The following is a 14,769-nucleotide window of genomic DNA, read 5'->3' as shown; positions in this document are numbered from 1 at the left end:
TAAAACAGCAAAGAAAAATGTGCAGTTGGAGCCCCCTAAAGTGAATTAAATTGATTCACTCACAGGTGAATTCCTTTCTAAAAAGATCCAGTAAATTCTCATGATCTTTGACTCTTAGCTGTGTTTAGCAGGGTCAGCGTCACTGCTGTTTCTTCCCAAATTGTTTGTATTTCAGGGGGCTGGGGCAGAATGACAGCCCAGCAGATTTATGGAACTCTGTGCTATTGACAAAATGCCTGCACATACACAGTCTCCATTCTTTCATTCGTTTGTTCAACAAACTTTTATTGAGGACCTATCAAATGGCAAACCCTTTGCCTCAAATAAGGCACAATTCCCACCTTCAAGGACTTGAGTTAACTAAATAAATGCAGTAAAGTGTAGTAAGTCCTAAGACAGAGCCTTTGATCACTGCAAAAATTCAAACATACAGCAGTAACTTTTATGTTTATTTACTGATGGAAGGCTTGAGGCTTAATGAGTTCTCAGCAACAGGGGGCTCACAACCACGCGGCACCTGCTCACACATAGCCCAGTCCGGTTTGTCCTGCACCACGCTGCAGTCACTGCCTGTGCTTTGAAGTCCTGCCCTGGCTGTACATCCTGCTGCCTGCAGATCCCTCAGAGCACAGGTCAGAAGTGCTCTAGTGCTCTTTCTCACTAGTACAGCAGTCCCTTCCCTGGCATCTAGCCGCAGAGGGCTCCCAGCGCCATGGTCATGCCTGGCTCCAGTGGTGACTAAGAAAGTTTCCTCTTTGTTTTTTTTTTTTTTAAAGATTTATTTTATTTATTTGAAAGACAGAGTTACAGAGAGAGGTAGAGACAAAGAGAGAGGTCTTCCATCCGCTGGTTCACTCCCCAGATGGCCACAATGGCCGGAGCTGAGCTGATCCGAAGCCAGGAGCTTCCTCCAGGGCTCCCTTGTGGGTACAGGGGCCTAGGGACCTGGGTCATCCTCCACCGCCCTCCCAGGCCATAGAAGAGAGCTGGATCAGAAGAGGAGCAGCTGGGACTAGAACCGGCGCCTATATGGGATGCCAGGGCTTCAGGCCAGGGCATTAACCCACTGCACCACAGCGCCAGCCCCGAAAGTTTCTTCTTAAGCTAACTGGATGCTGCCCTGTAGCGTGCACTCGCTCACCCTTGCTCTGCACCCTAGGACGTCACAGACCGTTCACTTGCCCTTCGACTGGAAGGCAGCTTTGGCCTCTGCTCTAAGTGTCCTTTATCCAGGCCAAACATTTCTGGTCCCCAGTTCAGTCCTTTAGCGAATGTCACCACAGTTCCCCAAGGCTGAACACACCAGTGTGTTTGGTTCCTTTATAGAAACTCGGGCAGCCAGAATTACACACAGTATTCTGAATGTGGTCGAGCCAGCTGTCACCTCCCTGTGCTTCCATTAATAAAATAGAAGAATGAGCTAGCTTTTTATTAATGAGCTCAGACTGTTTGTTATTAGTGAACTTGTGGTCAACCACATCCCCCAGGTCTTTATCTTTAACTTGCTGTACAGTTGACTTCATGAACTCAATGACAAGACTTTACATTTATCCCCAATAAATTAAGTCTTGTTGCTGTTGGCTTACTCCAGCTTGTTGAAATCAGTTCTAAAAAAATTCTGATGCTGTCATCTAATGCATTAAATATCCATAGTAATTTTCTGTCAACTCTAGATGTGGTGAGCATGCCTTCTGCATCTACATCCACATCATTAATAAATGTGTTGAGCAGAACAAGTCCAAGGTCCACATACTGTAGAGAATCCTGGACACTACCCTAATGACTGATCTAGTCAGCCAGTGACACACCAACCTCCATGGTCCTCTAGCCCACATTTCTTTTTTTTTTTTTTTTAATGTTTATTTATTTATTTTCATCGAGTCAAAAGGTAGAGTGAGAGGGGCAGAAATATCTTCATCTACCGGTTCTCTCTCTGAATACCCACAACTGCCAGGGCTGGACCAGGCCAAAGCTAGGGTCCTGGAACTGCATTTCCCATGTGGTGGCAGGAGCCGAGCACTGGGACGCATCAGCAGGAAACCCGCATGGAAACAGAGAGCTGGGACTCTAATCAGCACTCGGATATGGGATGTAGGTATCCCAAGCAGTAGCTTAACTGGCTGCAGCAGAACACCCACTCCCAGTCCCTATTTCTTACGTAAGAAATATGTCTAAAGGTACGTTGTAACGATACTATGTAAGATATTTCTTATGTACAAGAATATTACTGGACACTGTTGATTGTCTTGGTGACTCTGATGTGTCACCAGTCCATGTGGTGCAGATCGCAGGGAGGCAGGCCTGAGCACCGATGCTTAAAGCAGCAGGTGGTCATTTTCCCAGAACTCCAGCCTCCAGCCAGGAATTGTTACTTAGAAACAAAGTCATCATTCCAAGTGTCTGACGGAGCGAAGGTGTCGTTCAGGCTTCTTGCTTACTTCACTCACCTTCTCTCGTGTGCTGTACCAGGGCCAGACAGATCCTGGCAAGCTGGCATCCCCTCTGAGTGTCTGCCAAGCGCCCTGGTCTGGATTCTCCTTTGTGTTCGCCGTGTGTTCTGCCTGAGTCATAGCTGTTTCCAAAGATATTCAGGAGTAGGGATTTCCTGGAAATAGCTTTCAAAAAGTATATATAAGAAGAATGACAGCCAGAGTACCTGCTGGTTCCCTTTCATCCCTAGACAATGTGTTCTCCCTTGATCATCTTGCGAATTCACACCACTTCTGTCTCCTCGTGGGAGACCTCATTTCCTCCTGAGCTCCAGCTCGGTCTTGCCAGCTGCCCACCAGACATCCTAACTTGAGGGAACCATAAGCACCTCAGGCTCAGCGTGTCTGAAAGCAAGGTGATCATCTCCCATACCCAAAGCCAGCTTCCCCTCAAACTTCTACTTCAGTTTAAGTCGTCACTATTTTCCCAGGACAAAGACCTTAGATAATATTATGTAAATTTATATTGAGTGCCCGTTTTATCTCAGACACGTTGAAGGAATAGTCATGACTCCCTATTGTATGCCTTAAAGGTAGATGCTACCTGTTTCTCAGAGAGATTGACTTGCACACGTGTACCAGGTACATCTGGCTTCCAAGCCTCGCTAGCTTCTTCCTGCTGTGTCCATGCCTTCCTTGTCTTGTCTTCCTTGGATCATCCAGTAGATCACCAGATTCTCTCAGAAATACCTCAGGATTATTTCGGAAATCTGCCCCTTCTCTCTGTGACCAGGGTCTAATTCAGTCCCTAGATTCACCATCTGTGTCCCATCTTCTACTGCTTTCCCAGGCCACAGCAGAGAGCTGGATCAGAAGTAGAGCAGCCAGGACTCAAACCAGCGCCCATTTGGGATGCTGACACTGTAGGCAGCAGCTTTACCCACTATGCCACAGCGCCGGCCCCCACAGCCTCCTTTTTTAAGGTCACTCATTGCCCCCCAACGTTCCCACCTGCTGATACCATCACCTTGGGGGTCAGGATTTCACCATTTGAATTTGGGAGGCACATGGACATTCAGATCAGAGAAGGTTTAAAAGCATTTCTAACTTTGGAAGGCCCTGCATTTCCGGAACATCTCTGTCCCTTTTTGTGCATCACTTGAACAGCTGTTTCCTGAGACTGTCTCTTCTAGTTACAGCCAACACACACTATTGTTTTGTTTTCAGATCTCATCTTCTAGAAATGCAAATGTGTTAGATTTGTGATCTACCTCCCAAGCAGTCTTAGCAACAGTTTTACTAAATGCCTTGCTACCCCAAAACACAGATTCCCACTGTAATGGCTTTTAATGTCAATTGCTAGTACCTGATCATTAAGCCAGGGTCTCATGTTTTATGTTTTTCCTAGGATCCTATTCCGTCACAAATATCTATAGTAGTAGCATAAGCTAAATTACTCTGCCTTTCAGAATCTTAGCATTTATTTCTTGCCCAGTGTGTGTCATTAGGTGGCTCTGTCCTACATGGTCACTCGGGGACCGAGGTTGATGAAGGCTCCGTCATCGTGTATCTTCCCCATTGTAACAAACCACCCCAAAACCTAGTGCCTTAGAGTAACACTGATTGACAGCTTTTCGTGATTCTGAAGAGTTGTCTGGGTGATTCTTCTTCAGGATGAGCCACAGGTCACTCATGCGGCAGTCTGCAGTGGAGAGTCAGCTGAGGGGTGAATTCAGCCGGGGAGTGTGGACTTTATCCCCGTTTCTCTCTGTGCTCCTTCTGCCTGAAGGACTCTAGACCCAGCTTCCTCACATGGTAGCCAAAGGGTAAATCCTACTAAGCAGGCTGCACCAAGCTTCCTGTTTGCCAGTGCCCTGTTAGCAAACAGCCAAGCTTAATGTCAGTGTGGGAAGGGACTACAGGAGGGTGTGCATGCTGGGATGTACCCAGATTGGTCAGTGACCAATCTGCCACAGCCATGTACGGTAGGAGTCAGCAACCTTTTTCCTTTAGATCAAGAATGTAAATGTTTTGGCCTTTACAGTCTATATTATCTCTTTTGTGACTTATTTTTAGATTTATTTATTTATTTATTTGAAAGGCACAGTTACAGAGAAGAAGGGAGAGACAGACAGAGAGGTCTTCCATCTACTGGATCACTCCCCAAATGGCCACAATAGCCAGGGCTGAGCCAGGCCAACACCCGGAACCAGGAGCTGCTTCCTGGTCTCCCATGTGGGTAAAGGGGCCCAAGTACTTAGGCCATCCTCCACTGCTTTACCAAGCACATTGATAGGGAGCTGGATCAAAAGTGGAGCAGCCAAGACTTGAACCAGCACCCATATGGGATGCTGTCATCATAGGCTGTGGCTTTACCCACTACACCACAACACCAGCCCCTGTTGAAACTTCTTAACTCTGCTGTTACACGGAGACTATATGTAAACAAGTAGCACAACTACGTTTCAGTAAAACTCTGTTGGCAGCATCAGGCAAAGGACCAGATTTTCCCACCAGTATTCTGTAACACAAAGCCCCTCTTCAGTCTCTGAAGCAGAGGAAGGAGACTAGCTCTTTTATGTTTTGAATCAGAAATTTTATGAGTCAGTTCTGCCTTCAGCACGTTGGCCAGAACTGGTCACATGACTGTAGCGAGCGGCAGGGGAGTGGGGAGGATAATGCTGCTTTTTGTCCCGAAGAAGGGGTGAGCTTGAACTTGACGTGGGTGGACACTAGGAGTCGATAGCACAGGTGCTCCCCTTGGCAGATGTCCTCTCAGATCACCAGCTAATGTGTACTTCCCTGTGATGTATACTGCACAGACCAAAACAACGATGCACTTTAAACTTCTGGGGGCCAGGGTGTAGGTGCCTAATTCCTCTGTCACTTCATTACCCCACTCCCTTATCCCCAGAGCTGCCACTCTACAAGAGGCATGAGTGGTTTCTCTGTAGATGAGAGGTTCCAAGGCTGAAAGTCTGTGTTTCTTCCTTGTCTCGTGGTGAGTGGAATGGACAACCAGCAAAAATTTCCTCCCATAGTCCAGGTTTTTGGCCTGGAGAAGTACCTTAAAGGTTTAGGTTAATTTGCTTGCTTTCAAAAGTCCCTTGAGCAGTTAACACAACCCAGCAGTTTGCCTTATCTTTATGATTTAGAAAGTATGAGTATCCTCATGTCTTAATGCTTGAAGATTACTTTGAGACTGAGCAGAGCAGTAAATATTCCCTGTGCTGAGCCTCCCTCCCTCCTTTGAGGGACAGTAGTTCTGGTTTTCAGCCCTGTCCGCCAAAAGCCAGGGTTACACACCAAAGTAACGCACAGTCACAGAGAAGGAGGAGTATAGAGGGGAGCATCGCTCTGTGCCAAGTGAACAGTCCCATCATCCTCCAGCCTGGTAAAGGAGTTCACTTACTTTATATGTCAGCCAGTAAGACGGCTTACATAAATGCGAGTCAGAATGTCATGGAAGATCTTTTTTACACATCCAGGAGCTCAGTCATTTTGAAGCCATTAATTACATTTTTTAAAAGATGTATTTATATATTTGAAACCCAGAGTGAGAGAAAGAGAGATCTTCTATCCACTGGTTCACTCCTCAAATGGCCATAATAGCTGGATCCATGCCACAGCCAGGAGCCAGTAACTCAATCCAGGTGGTCTACATGGGTGACCGGAGCCCAAGCACTTGGGCCATTCTCTACTGCTTTCCCAAGTGCATTTGCAGGGAGTTGAGTCGGAAGCAAAACAGACTCAAACTAACACTGTGATGTGGCATGCTAGCGTTGCAAGCAGAAGCTTATGCCACAGAGCCCTCTCCCCATTAATTACATGTTTGTTTGTTTTAAAGAATTTATTTATTTGAGAGGTAGAGTTACAGACAGTGGGAGGAAGACAGAGAGAAAGGTCTTCCATTCACTGTTTCGCTCCCTAAATGGCTACAGTGGCCAGAGCTGAGCTGATCCAAAGCCAGGAGCCAGGAGCTTCTTCCAGGTCTCCCATGCAGGTGCAGGGGCCCAAGGACTTGGACCATCTTCTACTGCTTTCCCATGCCATAGCAGAGAGCTGGATCAGAAAAGGAGCTGCCGGAACTCGAACCAGCACCCAAATGGGATGCCAACACCACAGGCAGAGGATTAACCTACTGTGGCACCATTAATTATGTTTTAATGCCAAATTATATCATAATCAAGTTCTTACCTTGGAACAAATGGGATAAATTCAGGATACAGAGTATGTTGAAAGATATTTTTGCGGCTGGTGCCATGGCTCACTAGGCTAATTCTCCACCTATGGCGCAGGCACCCCAGGTTCTAATCTGGGTTCAGGCACCAGATCCTGTCCCGGTTGCTCCTCTTCCAGTCCAGCTCTCTGCTGTGGCCCGGGAGTGCAATGGAGGATGGCCCAAGCACTTGGGCCCCTGCACCCGCATGGGAGACCAGGAGGAAGTGCCTGACTCCTGGCTTCGGATCGGCACAGCGCCGGCAGTATCGGCCAATAGGGGAGTGAACCAATGGAAGGAAGACCTTTCTCTCTGTCTCTCTCACTGTCGATAACTCTCTCTCACTGCCTAACTCTGCCTGTCAAAAAAAAAAAAAAAGATATTTTTGCAAAATGATCCATTTGAGAAACATGACCATAGAGAATACAGACAGCAACAGATTGATTGTATTCCTGCCCTCAAGAAGCTTGCAGTCTAGTGATGTGAGTCAGGTATCTAACAGGTAACCTCGGTACAAACAAACATCTGACCAGATAGAATGCAGGCATAGGCATCAAGCTGAAGAAGGGAATCGAAACGTTCGGGACAGGAATAAGTGTCCTCTAAGCTGGATGTGAAGGGGTCGCAGGGTTTTGAAAGGACCTGTAGGGGAAAGTGTCTCCTAGGCCAGGGCGTGGTGAGTGGCAGCCAGAGGGCCCGGGTGAGAGCAGAAGCTATGAAATGAAAAAGCAGCAGCAGAGGGAAGGCCAGGCTGGGCTGCAGGGAGGAGGCAGAGGTGACGTCCCCAGGCCCTGGAAGCTGAAGCAGGGGCCGTCGCACGAGAGAAATGCCCGGCTCTTCCCAACCGGAGTCCGCGGCTCTTCACGTGGTCAGAATTAGAGCACGCTCATTGCTTGTCAAGCAGGCACCCAGCTTTGTTCCCTCATCCAGGGATTTTTCAGCCTTCTTTCATTTGCTGTCGAACATTAATAAAGAGCCCAGATGTGCACAGAATTGGGGTGACCACTAATCAGAACCAACACTGCCGAGCACGAGGAGGTTCCCGCCCCTGCTCTCAGGTAATCTTGGCCGTGAACATGATGTTCTTAGAGTTGTTTTTCACATAGTTCTGTTCTGTTTTCAAATATTTATCCATTTAAGCAACATTGGTATTTAATGCTGAAAGGACATCTGTTCTGCTGGCCTGGCACCTGGCTTCTGAGATAGAACTTTTTTTTTTAAGTTTTAATCCCCCTTCTCATGATGGAAAAAATAACTTTGACCGCAAGCAAATTGGCACCTCTAGCATTCTTGTTATCGGCTCTGTGAGGGTCCTGTTGGGGGCAGGGGAGTTGTGACTTGTATGGGTGTGGCCAGCCTGGAAGGGCACCCCATGGCAGGAAGTCAACACTCACAAGCCTGAAAAGCTTTTGCACATTGCATTTCAAGGGCTGAGTTTCAGGGGTTTTTTCCCACAAAGATTCATATGCGCACATAAAGCTGGCCCATGGCTGGGCTCCAGCCATCCAGAGCACTTGCCAACTCCAGACTTGCAGAGAATGAAGACACTCGTGCCCCGTCATCCATCATTTGTTTCTGTGAACCTTACAGCTGGATATTGAAAAATCTGGATTTGATCGATCTTTCTCTTCTTCCTTTTTTTTTTTTTTTTTCATTTCAAGTGAACCAAATGGCCTCGACACATGGATATGAAGTAGAACCAGGAAGTATTCGTGGCATTGAATCAGAACCTGAGACGTGAAGTCGGCCATTTCAGTAGTGTTTCTTATTCCTTTTTAATAAGATTTTGAGTATTCTTTCTGCAGGTCGTGTTCTTGACTGGCTTTGGCTCTGTGTATGTGGACGTTGTGCATCAGTGTGGAACAGTCTTCATCACTGTGGCCCCAGAAGGGAAAGCAGGACCTATGGTAACCACGACCAGCAGGTGGGTTCAATCGTTTTCTGGTGGCAGTACAGTTAGCCTTCTCGTTAGCAAGTCGTAAGCCTGCTCTGTACCATTCTTTCTTATCCCTGCACACATTGAAGCCTTGGTTAATGAATGGGTAATCCATAAGAGTATGGGTATTGGGTACTTTTCCATGTCATACAAGTTGAACAAACTGATCACACCATTATTATTAGCATGAAATTCAATATAGTAATTACACTTAGCAATTAGAATTTCAGGAAATCTAAAACACCCCATAGAGCCACATTCCCCATTTGACCTGTTTTCATCAAGTTTTAAAAACATGAACCAAGGGACCAGTGCTGTGGCATAGTAGGCTAACACTCTGCCTGTGGCGCCAGAATTCCAAAAGGGAGCCGGTTCATTTCCCAGCTCCTCCTTTTCCGATCCAGCTCTCTGCTATGGCCTGGGAAAGCAGCAGAAGATGGCCCAAGTGCTTGAGCCCCTGCACCTGCATGGGAGACCCCGAAGAAGCTCCTGGCTTTGGATTGGCCAAGCTCTGGCCGTTGCGGCCATTTGGAGAATGAACCAACAGATGGAAGACTTTTCTCTGTGTCTCTCCCTCTCTCTGTCTGTAACTCTATTTCTCAGGTAATAATTTTAAAAAACGACCAAAGAGTTAGTATTCTTAATTTAAAGAACCCATATAATTCAATCAGAATAATGTAAAGATACCCTGTCCAAAAAAAAAAAGGGGGGGGGGACATGAACAGAAAATTCTAGCAAGAGGAAATACGAGTAATCAAAGAAATGTAAACAGATTCACACACTCACACTTAGAAAACATTCCTAAAAGAATGAAAGGAAAAGACAATCAAGTTGTTAATAGATGTAGGGTTTATAAGTGGTTATTTAATAATTTCCATATTTTAATTTTCAACTGTAGCATTTTATAATCAGAAAAAGGTTGAAAATTAAAATGTAAAATAATACTAGCTTTCATGCATTTGTTTAAAACCTTCTTTGAAAAGGTTACTTTGCTATTCATATATGGTTAAGAAGCCTATAATTTGAACTTTGCTGATTTGAATTTAAAATATTTCAAACAGTGTTGGATAGCATATTTTCTTTGCCTAAAAGTATTTGTGACAACTTAATAGTCTAGGAACAGGCATTTAGCCTAGCAGTTAAGATGCCTACCTCCCACATCAGAGTACCTGGGCTTGGTTCCTAGCTTCAGCTCCTGATTCCAGCTTCCTGCCCTGGCACATCCCAGGAGGCGGCCATGAGGGTACCAGTAATTGGGTGTCTGCCACCCATGTGGGAGGCCTGGCTCCTGGCTCCAGCCCAGCCAGCTCTGGCCCTTGTAAGCATTTGGGGAGTGAAACAGCAGATGGATGAGAGTGCTTTCTCTATGCCTGTCTCTCTGTCTCTCTACTGCTCAAATTTTTAAAATAACTCATTTTAAAGACATCAGTTAATAGTATCACGAAATTAGAGACTCAATTTTAAATAGTAATCATTTCGAGCCTACACAATGACTTCAAAACAGTTTATCTAGAGTATAAATGTTTGTGACAGTGGCAACACTCACATACTCCGTGGTATAAATAAAAATACACATTTACTTAAACTTCTTTAATTCATGCATCCAGCAACCCTTTGTCAAGTGCTTACTAGATGCCAGGTGCTGTTCTGGGCTTGGGATGCATCCGTGAACAGAAAGAGCCTCCTCCCTGCCCCTTGGTTGCAGTCGCATAGGCGTGGGATAGAGGGAAAGGACAGAGGAGCAACATAAAGAAGGAGGTCTCGTGCTGCATGGAAGGTCAGCATTCTGCAGGGCTAAACACAGAGCCCAGGGAGAGAGGCCGGGAGTGCCGCAGCCTAGGGACAAGGAGACTATAGTGTAAAACAAATTGGCGTGGGGAAGCCTCACTGAGAGGCTAACATTGGAGCAAAGCCTGGAAAGCAGCTTGGTAAGGTGATTGTCTGAGGGACAAGCTGTCCACGCCGAGGGCAGCCAGTTCAAAGGCCTGGAGGAGCTTGCATGGCAAATGGTAGGATTAAGGAAGAGGCCACAGTGAGCCCATCAGAGGAGGGGTAAGTGAATGGACTACAGGTGGAGTAATCTGTAACCAATGTGCTTGCGACCAGAGTGTTGCTGACTGCATTTCTCTTATTCTGGAATATTTGTACGTATTTAATGATATATCCTTGTGAAGGACTCATGTCCAAGCATGAAATCTAGGAGCAATCATTTAGCCAGTGGTTAACACAACCTCGTTTCACATCGGAGTGCCTGGATTTGATTTCTGGCTCTGGGTTCCAGTATCCAGCTTCCTGCCAGTGTAGACCCTGGGAGGCAGCAGTGATGGCTCAAATAATTGAATTTCTGACCCCCACATGGGAGACCTAGATTGTATTTCCCACTTCTAGCTCTGGTGCTGGCAAAGCCTCAGCTGTTGCAGTCATTTGTGGGGTAAGCCAGGATACAGGAGTGTATGTGTGTGTCTTTTTTATTTTTAAATTTTTTTAAGATTTGTTTACAGAGAGGCAGAGAGAGAGAGAGAGAGAGACAGAGAGGTCTTCATCTGCTGGCTCACTCCCCAGATGGCCACAAAGGCCAGAGCTGCACTTATCCGAAGCCAGGAGCCTCTTCCGGTCTCCTACATGGTTGCAGGAGCCCAAGGACTTGAGCCATCATCTACTGCTTTCCCAGGTCATAGCAGAGCTGGATCGGAGGTGGAGCAGCCAGGTCTTGAACCAGCATCCATATGGGATGCCAGCACTGCAGGCAGCGGCTTTACCCACTACACCACAGCACCAGCCCCTGTGTGTGTGTGTTGATTACATAAATAATGTTGAAATAAACATGAAATTCATTTGTGTTTTATATATACCTCATACCCATAGCCGAAAAATAGCTTTATACAATATTTTTAGCGTACCTGTGTTGTTATTGCAACCCCTCACATGAGATGCAGTGTTGAATTTCATAATTATGACATCATGTCAGTGCACAAAAAGTTCTGGACTTTGACATTTCCAGTCAGGGCTGCCTAGCCTGTAGTACAGAGACCAGAGAGATCCAGCCTGGAGGGAGGGACATGGCGTAGGCCTCGGGAGTCGCCATGGTGAAATGAGCAGGTCAGAGTATTTTGAGCAGGGCAGTTACAGCTGTGACCTAAACTTCCAGAAGACCCTTCGTTGAAGGAGACAACAGGAAAACATGGGTAGCAGCAAGCAGGGAAACGAGGTAGGAGATTGTGACAGGTACTCGCCCCAGAGCTCCTCGTGGCTTACCCTCCAGTGGATGTATCAATTCAGGTGGCCAGGTGGTCAGATGCTCAATGTACTGTCAAGGAAGAGCCCACGGGACTGCCCCCCAGTACATCAGAAAACAGTTGAAAATGGAGGCGTGAAAGATGACTGCAGGATTTTGGGCAAGGCACTGGTAGGGGGTGGTTGCCATTAGCTGAGATGGCAAAGGCTAGATGTGAGTTGAGTGGGGAAAGTCGAGAGTTTGGTCCCAGACACGGGAAACTGAGATGTCAGTCAGACATCCGAGCGACCACGTGGATAGGCAGCTGCGTGTGCAGGAGCTGAGGGCTTCCGAGTTCCAGTGCCCTTTCAAGTCGCGAGACCGGATGCAGTCCCCAGGGAGGTCAGGGGCGAGGGGAGGGGAAACGGTAACGGGCTGAGCCTTAGGTCCTGTCGGGTCAAGGGGTCTAGTGCAAAAGAAGGGTCTTATTCACGTGAGCACCTGCGGGTGAGTGGCCAGGGGGGAGGAGGCTCTGAGAGAGGACAGAAGTGTTGGCAGGAGCCGGGAGTTCCCGTTGTAGTCAAATACACTTGACTCTACTGACCTGGACCAGAGCTGTTTTGTTAGTCTGATGGGAAGCAAAAGCCTGCTTGGAGCAAGCTTGAGACAGGATGAGGAGAGAAACAGGAGACTGAGTGTGGACGTTCGTGTGTGAAGACGAGTGGTAGCTTGAGGGAGTGGAGAGACCTGAGGGGCATCTGAGGGAGAAAGAGCAGGTGTGACGGGTTGTGAGCAATCAAGGAGGGGGCGGGACCTGCTCAGCACTGTCCCTAAGCAGGAAGAGCAGGGTGGCTCAGCGCACGGGGAGGGAGCGGCCAAGGCAGGCGCTCCGCAGGCCTGGGCTCCGGCACTGGCAGTGGGCAGCAGCGCTGGGAGTGCGTGCAGCGTTTTCTTTGGTTTGCTCCACTGCTTCACTTGAAGGCATCTTCGTTCTTTTCTTCTTTCTGCACAGTGATTATCACGATAGAGAATGTGTGCGCAGTGTCTCAGGGATGTGGGAGTACAAATCTGGTGTTGATAAGGGACACACCTAAAGAGCCGTGACAAGAGCTTGTAATCGTCCCATAGGGAACTTTCCCAGGAGCGTCCGGCTCTGTCCAAACACTTGAGTTCTCGCTGTGTCTTGTGAGACCCTAACGTCCCATCAGGAGGTGTTAAGTGAGGCGCCATCGTCAAAACAGAAGGGAGGAAGGGAGAAGAGCCAGGGGCACTAAGGTTCTTTCCCCTTCTGCTCTAGGACCCTGGAGAAGATCGTTACGTTTAAAACGTTCGTCACGCAGCTGAGCCTGGCCGTGTTTGATGACCTCAGCCACCACAGAGCGTCCGCGGAACTTCTGAGGCTCACGCTGGACAACGTCTTGGTGCGCGCGGGCCCTGGGGCCAGTGCGCTGCCCGGGGAGGAGCCCGCCGCCGCCCTCTTCCAGCTTCACTGTATAGAGGTCTACTGTGGGGACCTGCAGGTGGACAACCAGCTCTATAACAAGTCCAACTTCCACTTTGCGGTCTTGGTCTGCCAGGGAGAAAAGCCAGAGCCCACCCAGTGTTCCAAAACACAGAGTCTCCTCGCGTCCGCCACCGACCTGGAGGAGTACAAGGAAAACTGCTTTATCAAGCTTTTCATCACCTTAACCGATGGCAAGAGCTCCTGGCTTGATATTAACGAGTTCACCTTTGAATTGAAGCCCGCCCGGCTGTACGTGGAAGACACGTTTGTGTACTACATCAAAACCTTGTTCGACTCGTACCTTCCCAGCAGCAAGCCGGGGGCGCCCTGCGGGGCTCATCAGGAGCTACCGGTGCAGGTGACCCAGCACGCCAGGGCCCTGGTGAATCCTGTGAAGCTCCGCAGGCTGCTGATCCAGCCAGTGAGCCTGCTCGTTAGCGTCCACGCCTCCCTCAAGCTGTACATCGCCTCGGACCACACGCCTCTTGCCTTCTCCATGTTTGAGCGAGGCCCGGTCTTCACCACCGCACGGCAGCTCGTGCACGCCCTGGCCATGCACTACGCCGCCGGGGCCCTTTTCCGAGCAGGTAAGGACACAAGCCGAGGGCCTATGGTGCTCTCGGGCCGGGCAAAGATGGCACGCCTTGGGGTTTGCTTTCACTGTCTAGAGTTACAAGGATGCAGTGGGTGAGAGGGGACACAGGGGGCTTTCTCATGAAACAGAACAGGATCCAGATCTAGACTCTGCCCCGTTAGATGTAAGGTTTGGGGCAAGGTATTGAACCTGGCCGAGCCTCCGTTTCCTCATCTGTAAAATGGGTTTTAAGAGTTTTCAGGAGGGAGGAGCGTAGTGAGACACTGGCTTTGGAACATCACAAAGATCGCATCCCTCGTTTGTCAGAGAAGTAGTTTGGTGAAGATGGAAAAAGTTCTGGGGTGGAACGAGTCAGCCAAGTGAGTTCACTCACGTCTTTCCCGTGAAGTTGTAAGGTTTCATTTCCTCTCTTCGGAAGCAAAGCTCTACAAGAGGTGGGAGATTGGGGGGGGGGGGGAGTAGGGGGACAGAAAAAGAGAGTTTTGAGAGGATCAGATGAAAATATGTCAAGTACGCAGCATTTGGCTTGGCTGTTGGTGAACGCGCCGCTAAAAACAGCTGTGATATTAGCTGTTCCCTAACTCGGGTTTTCAATTCAGTCTAGGAAATGCTTGCTTAGCCCCTTGCAGGCACTGAGGCCCTTTCTTAGCATCCTAGCACAACCAGAGAGCCTAGCGCCGGCCCTCCGTTCCCCAGGCCTAAAAGAACTCCAGTTGTAGCTGGTTGGGTTTCTTCCTTGCTGCTCATGAATAGCCGGAGGTGAGGAATTCCGAGGATTTGTGTGCTCCTAAGGTGCACAAAGAGCCCTCTACCTACCGAGCCGCTGTGGCACTGCCCGGCCAGCCAGGCTGTTGGCGTCTCGGCCTCTCCAC

At 48.3% G+C, this 14,769-nt stretch overlaps 1 protein-coding gene across 1 annotated transcript in view; it reads left to right on the top strand.

The window, feature by feature from the left end:
• The window catches only part of VPS13B (vacuolar protein sorting 13 homolog B), a 785,675-nt gene that overhangs the window by 750,823 nt on the left and 20,083 nt on the right, over positions 1 to 14,769 (top strand). The window contains 2 exon segments of the mRNA XM_062188180.1: positions 8,454 to 8,572; positions 13,096 to 13,889. Of these exon segments, the coding sequence (XP_062044164.1) occupies positions 8,454 to 8,572; positions 13,096 to 13,889 (913 nt within the window).

The sequence above is a fragment of the Lepus europaeus genome, chromosome 4 (assembly GCF_033115175.1).
Source record: "Lepus europaeus isolate LE1 chromosome 4, mLepTim1.pri, whole genome shotgun sequence".
NCBI lineage: Eukaryota > Metazoa > Chordata > Mammalia > Lagomorpha > Leporidae > Lepus > Lepus europaeus.
The sequence above is the reverse complement of the archived record's forward strand: the minus strand, read 5'-3'. Positions and strand labels throughout refer to the sequence as shown.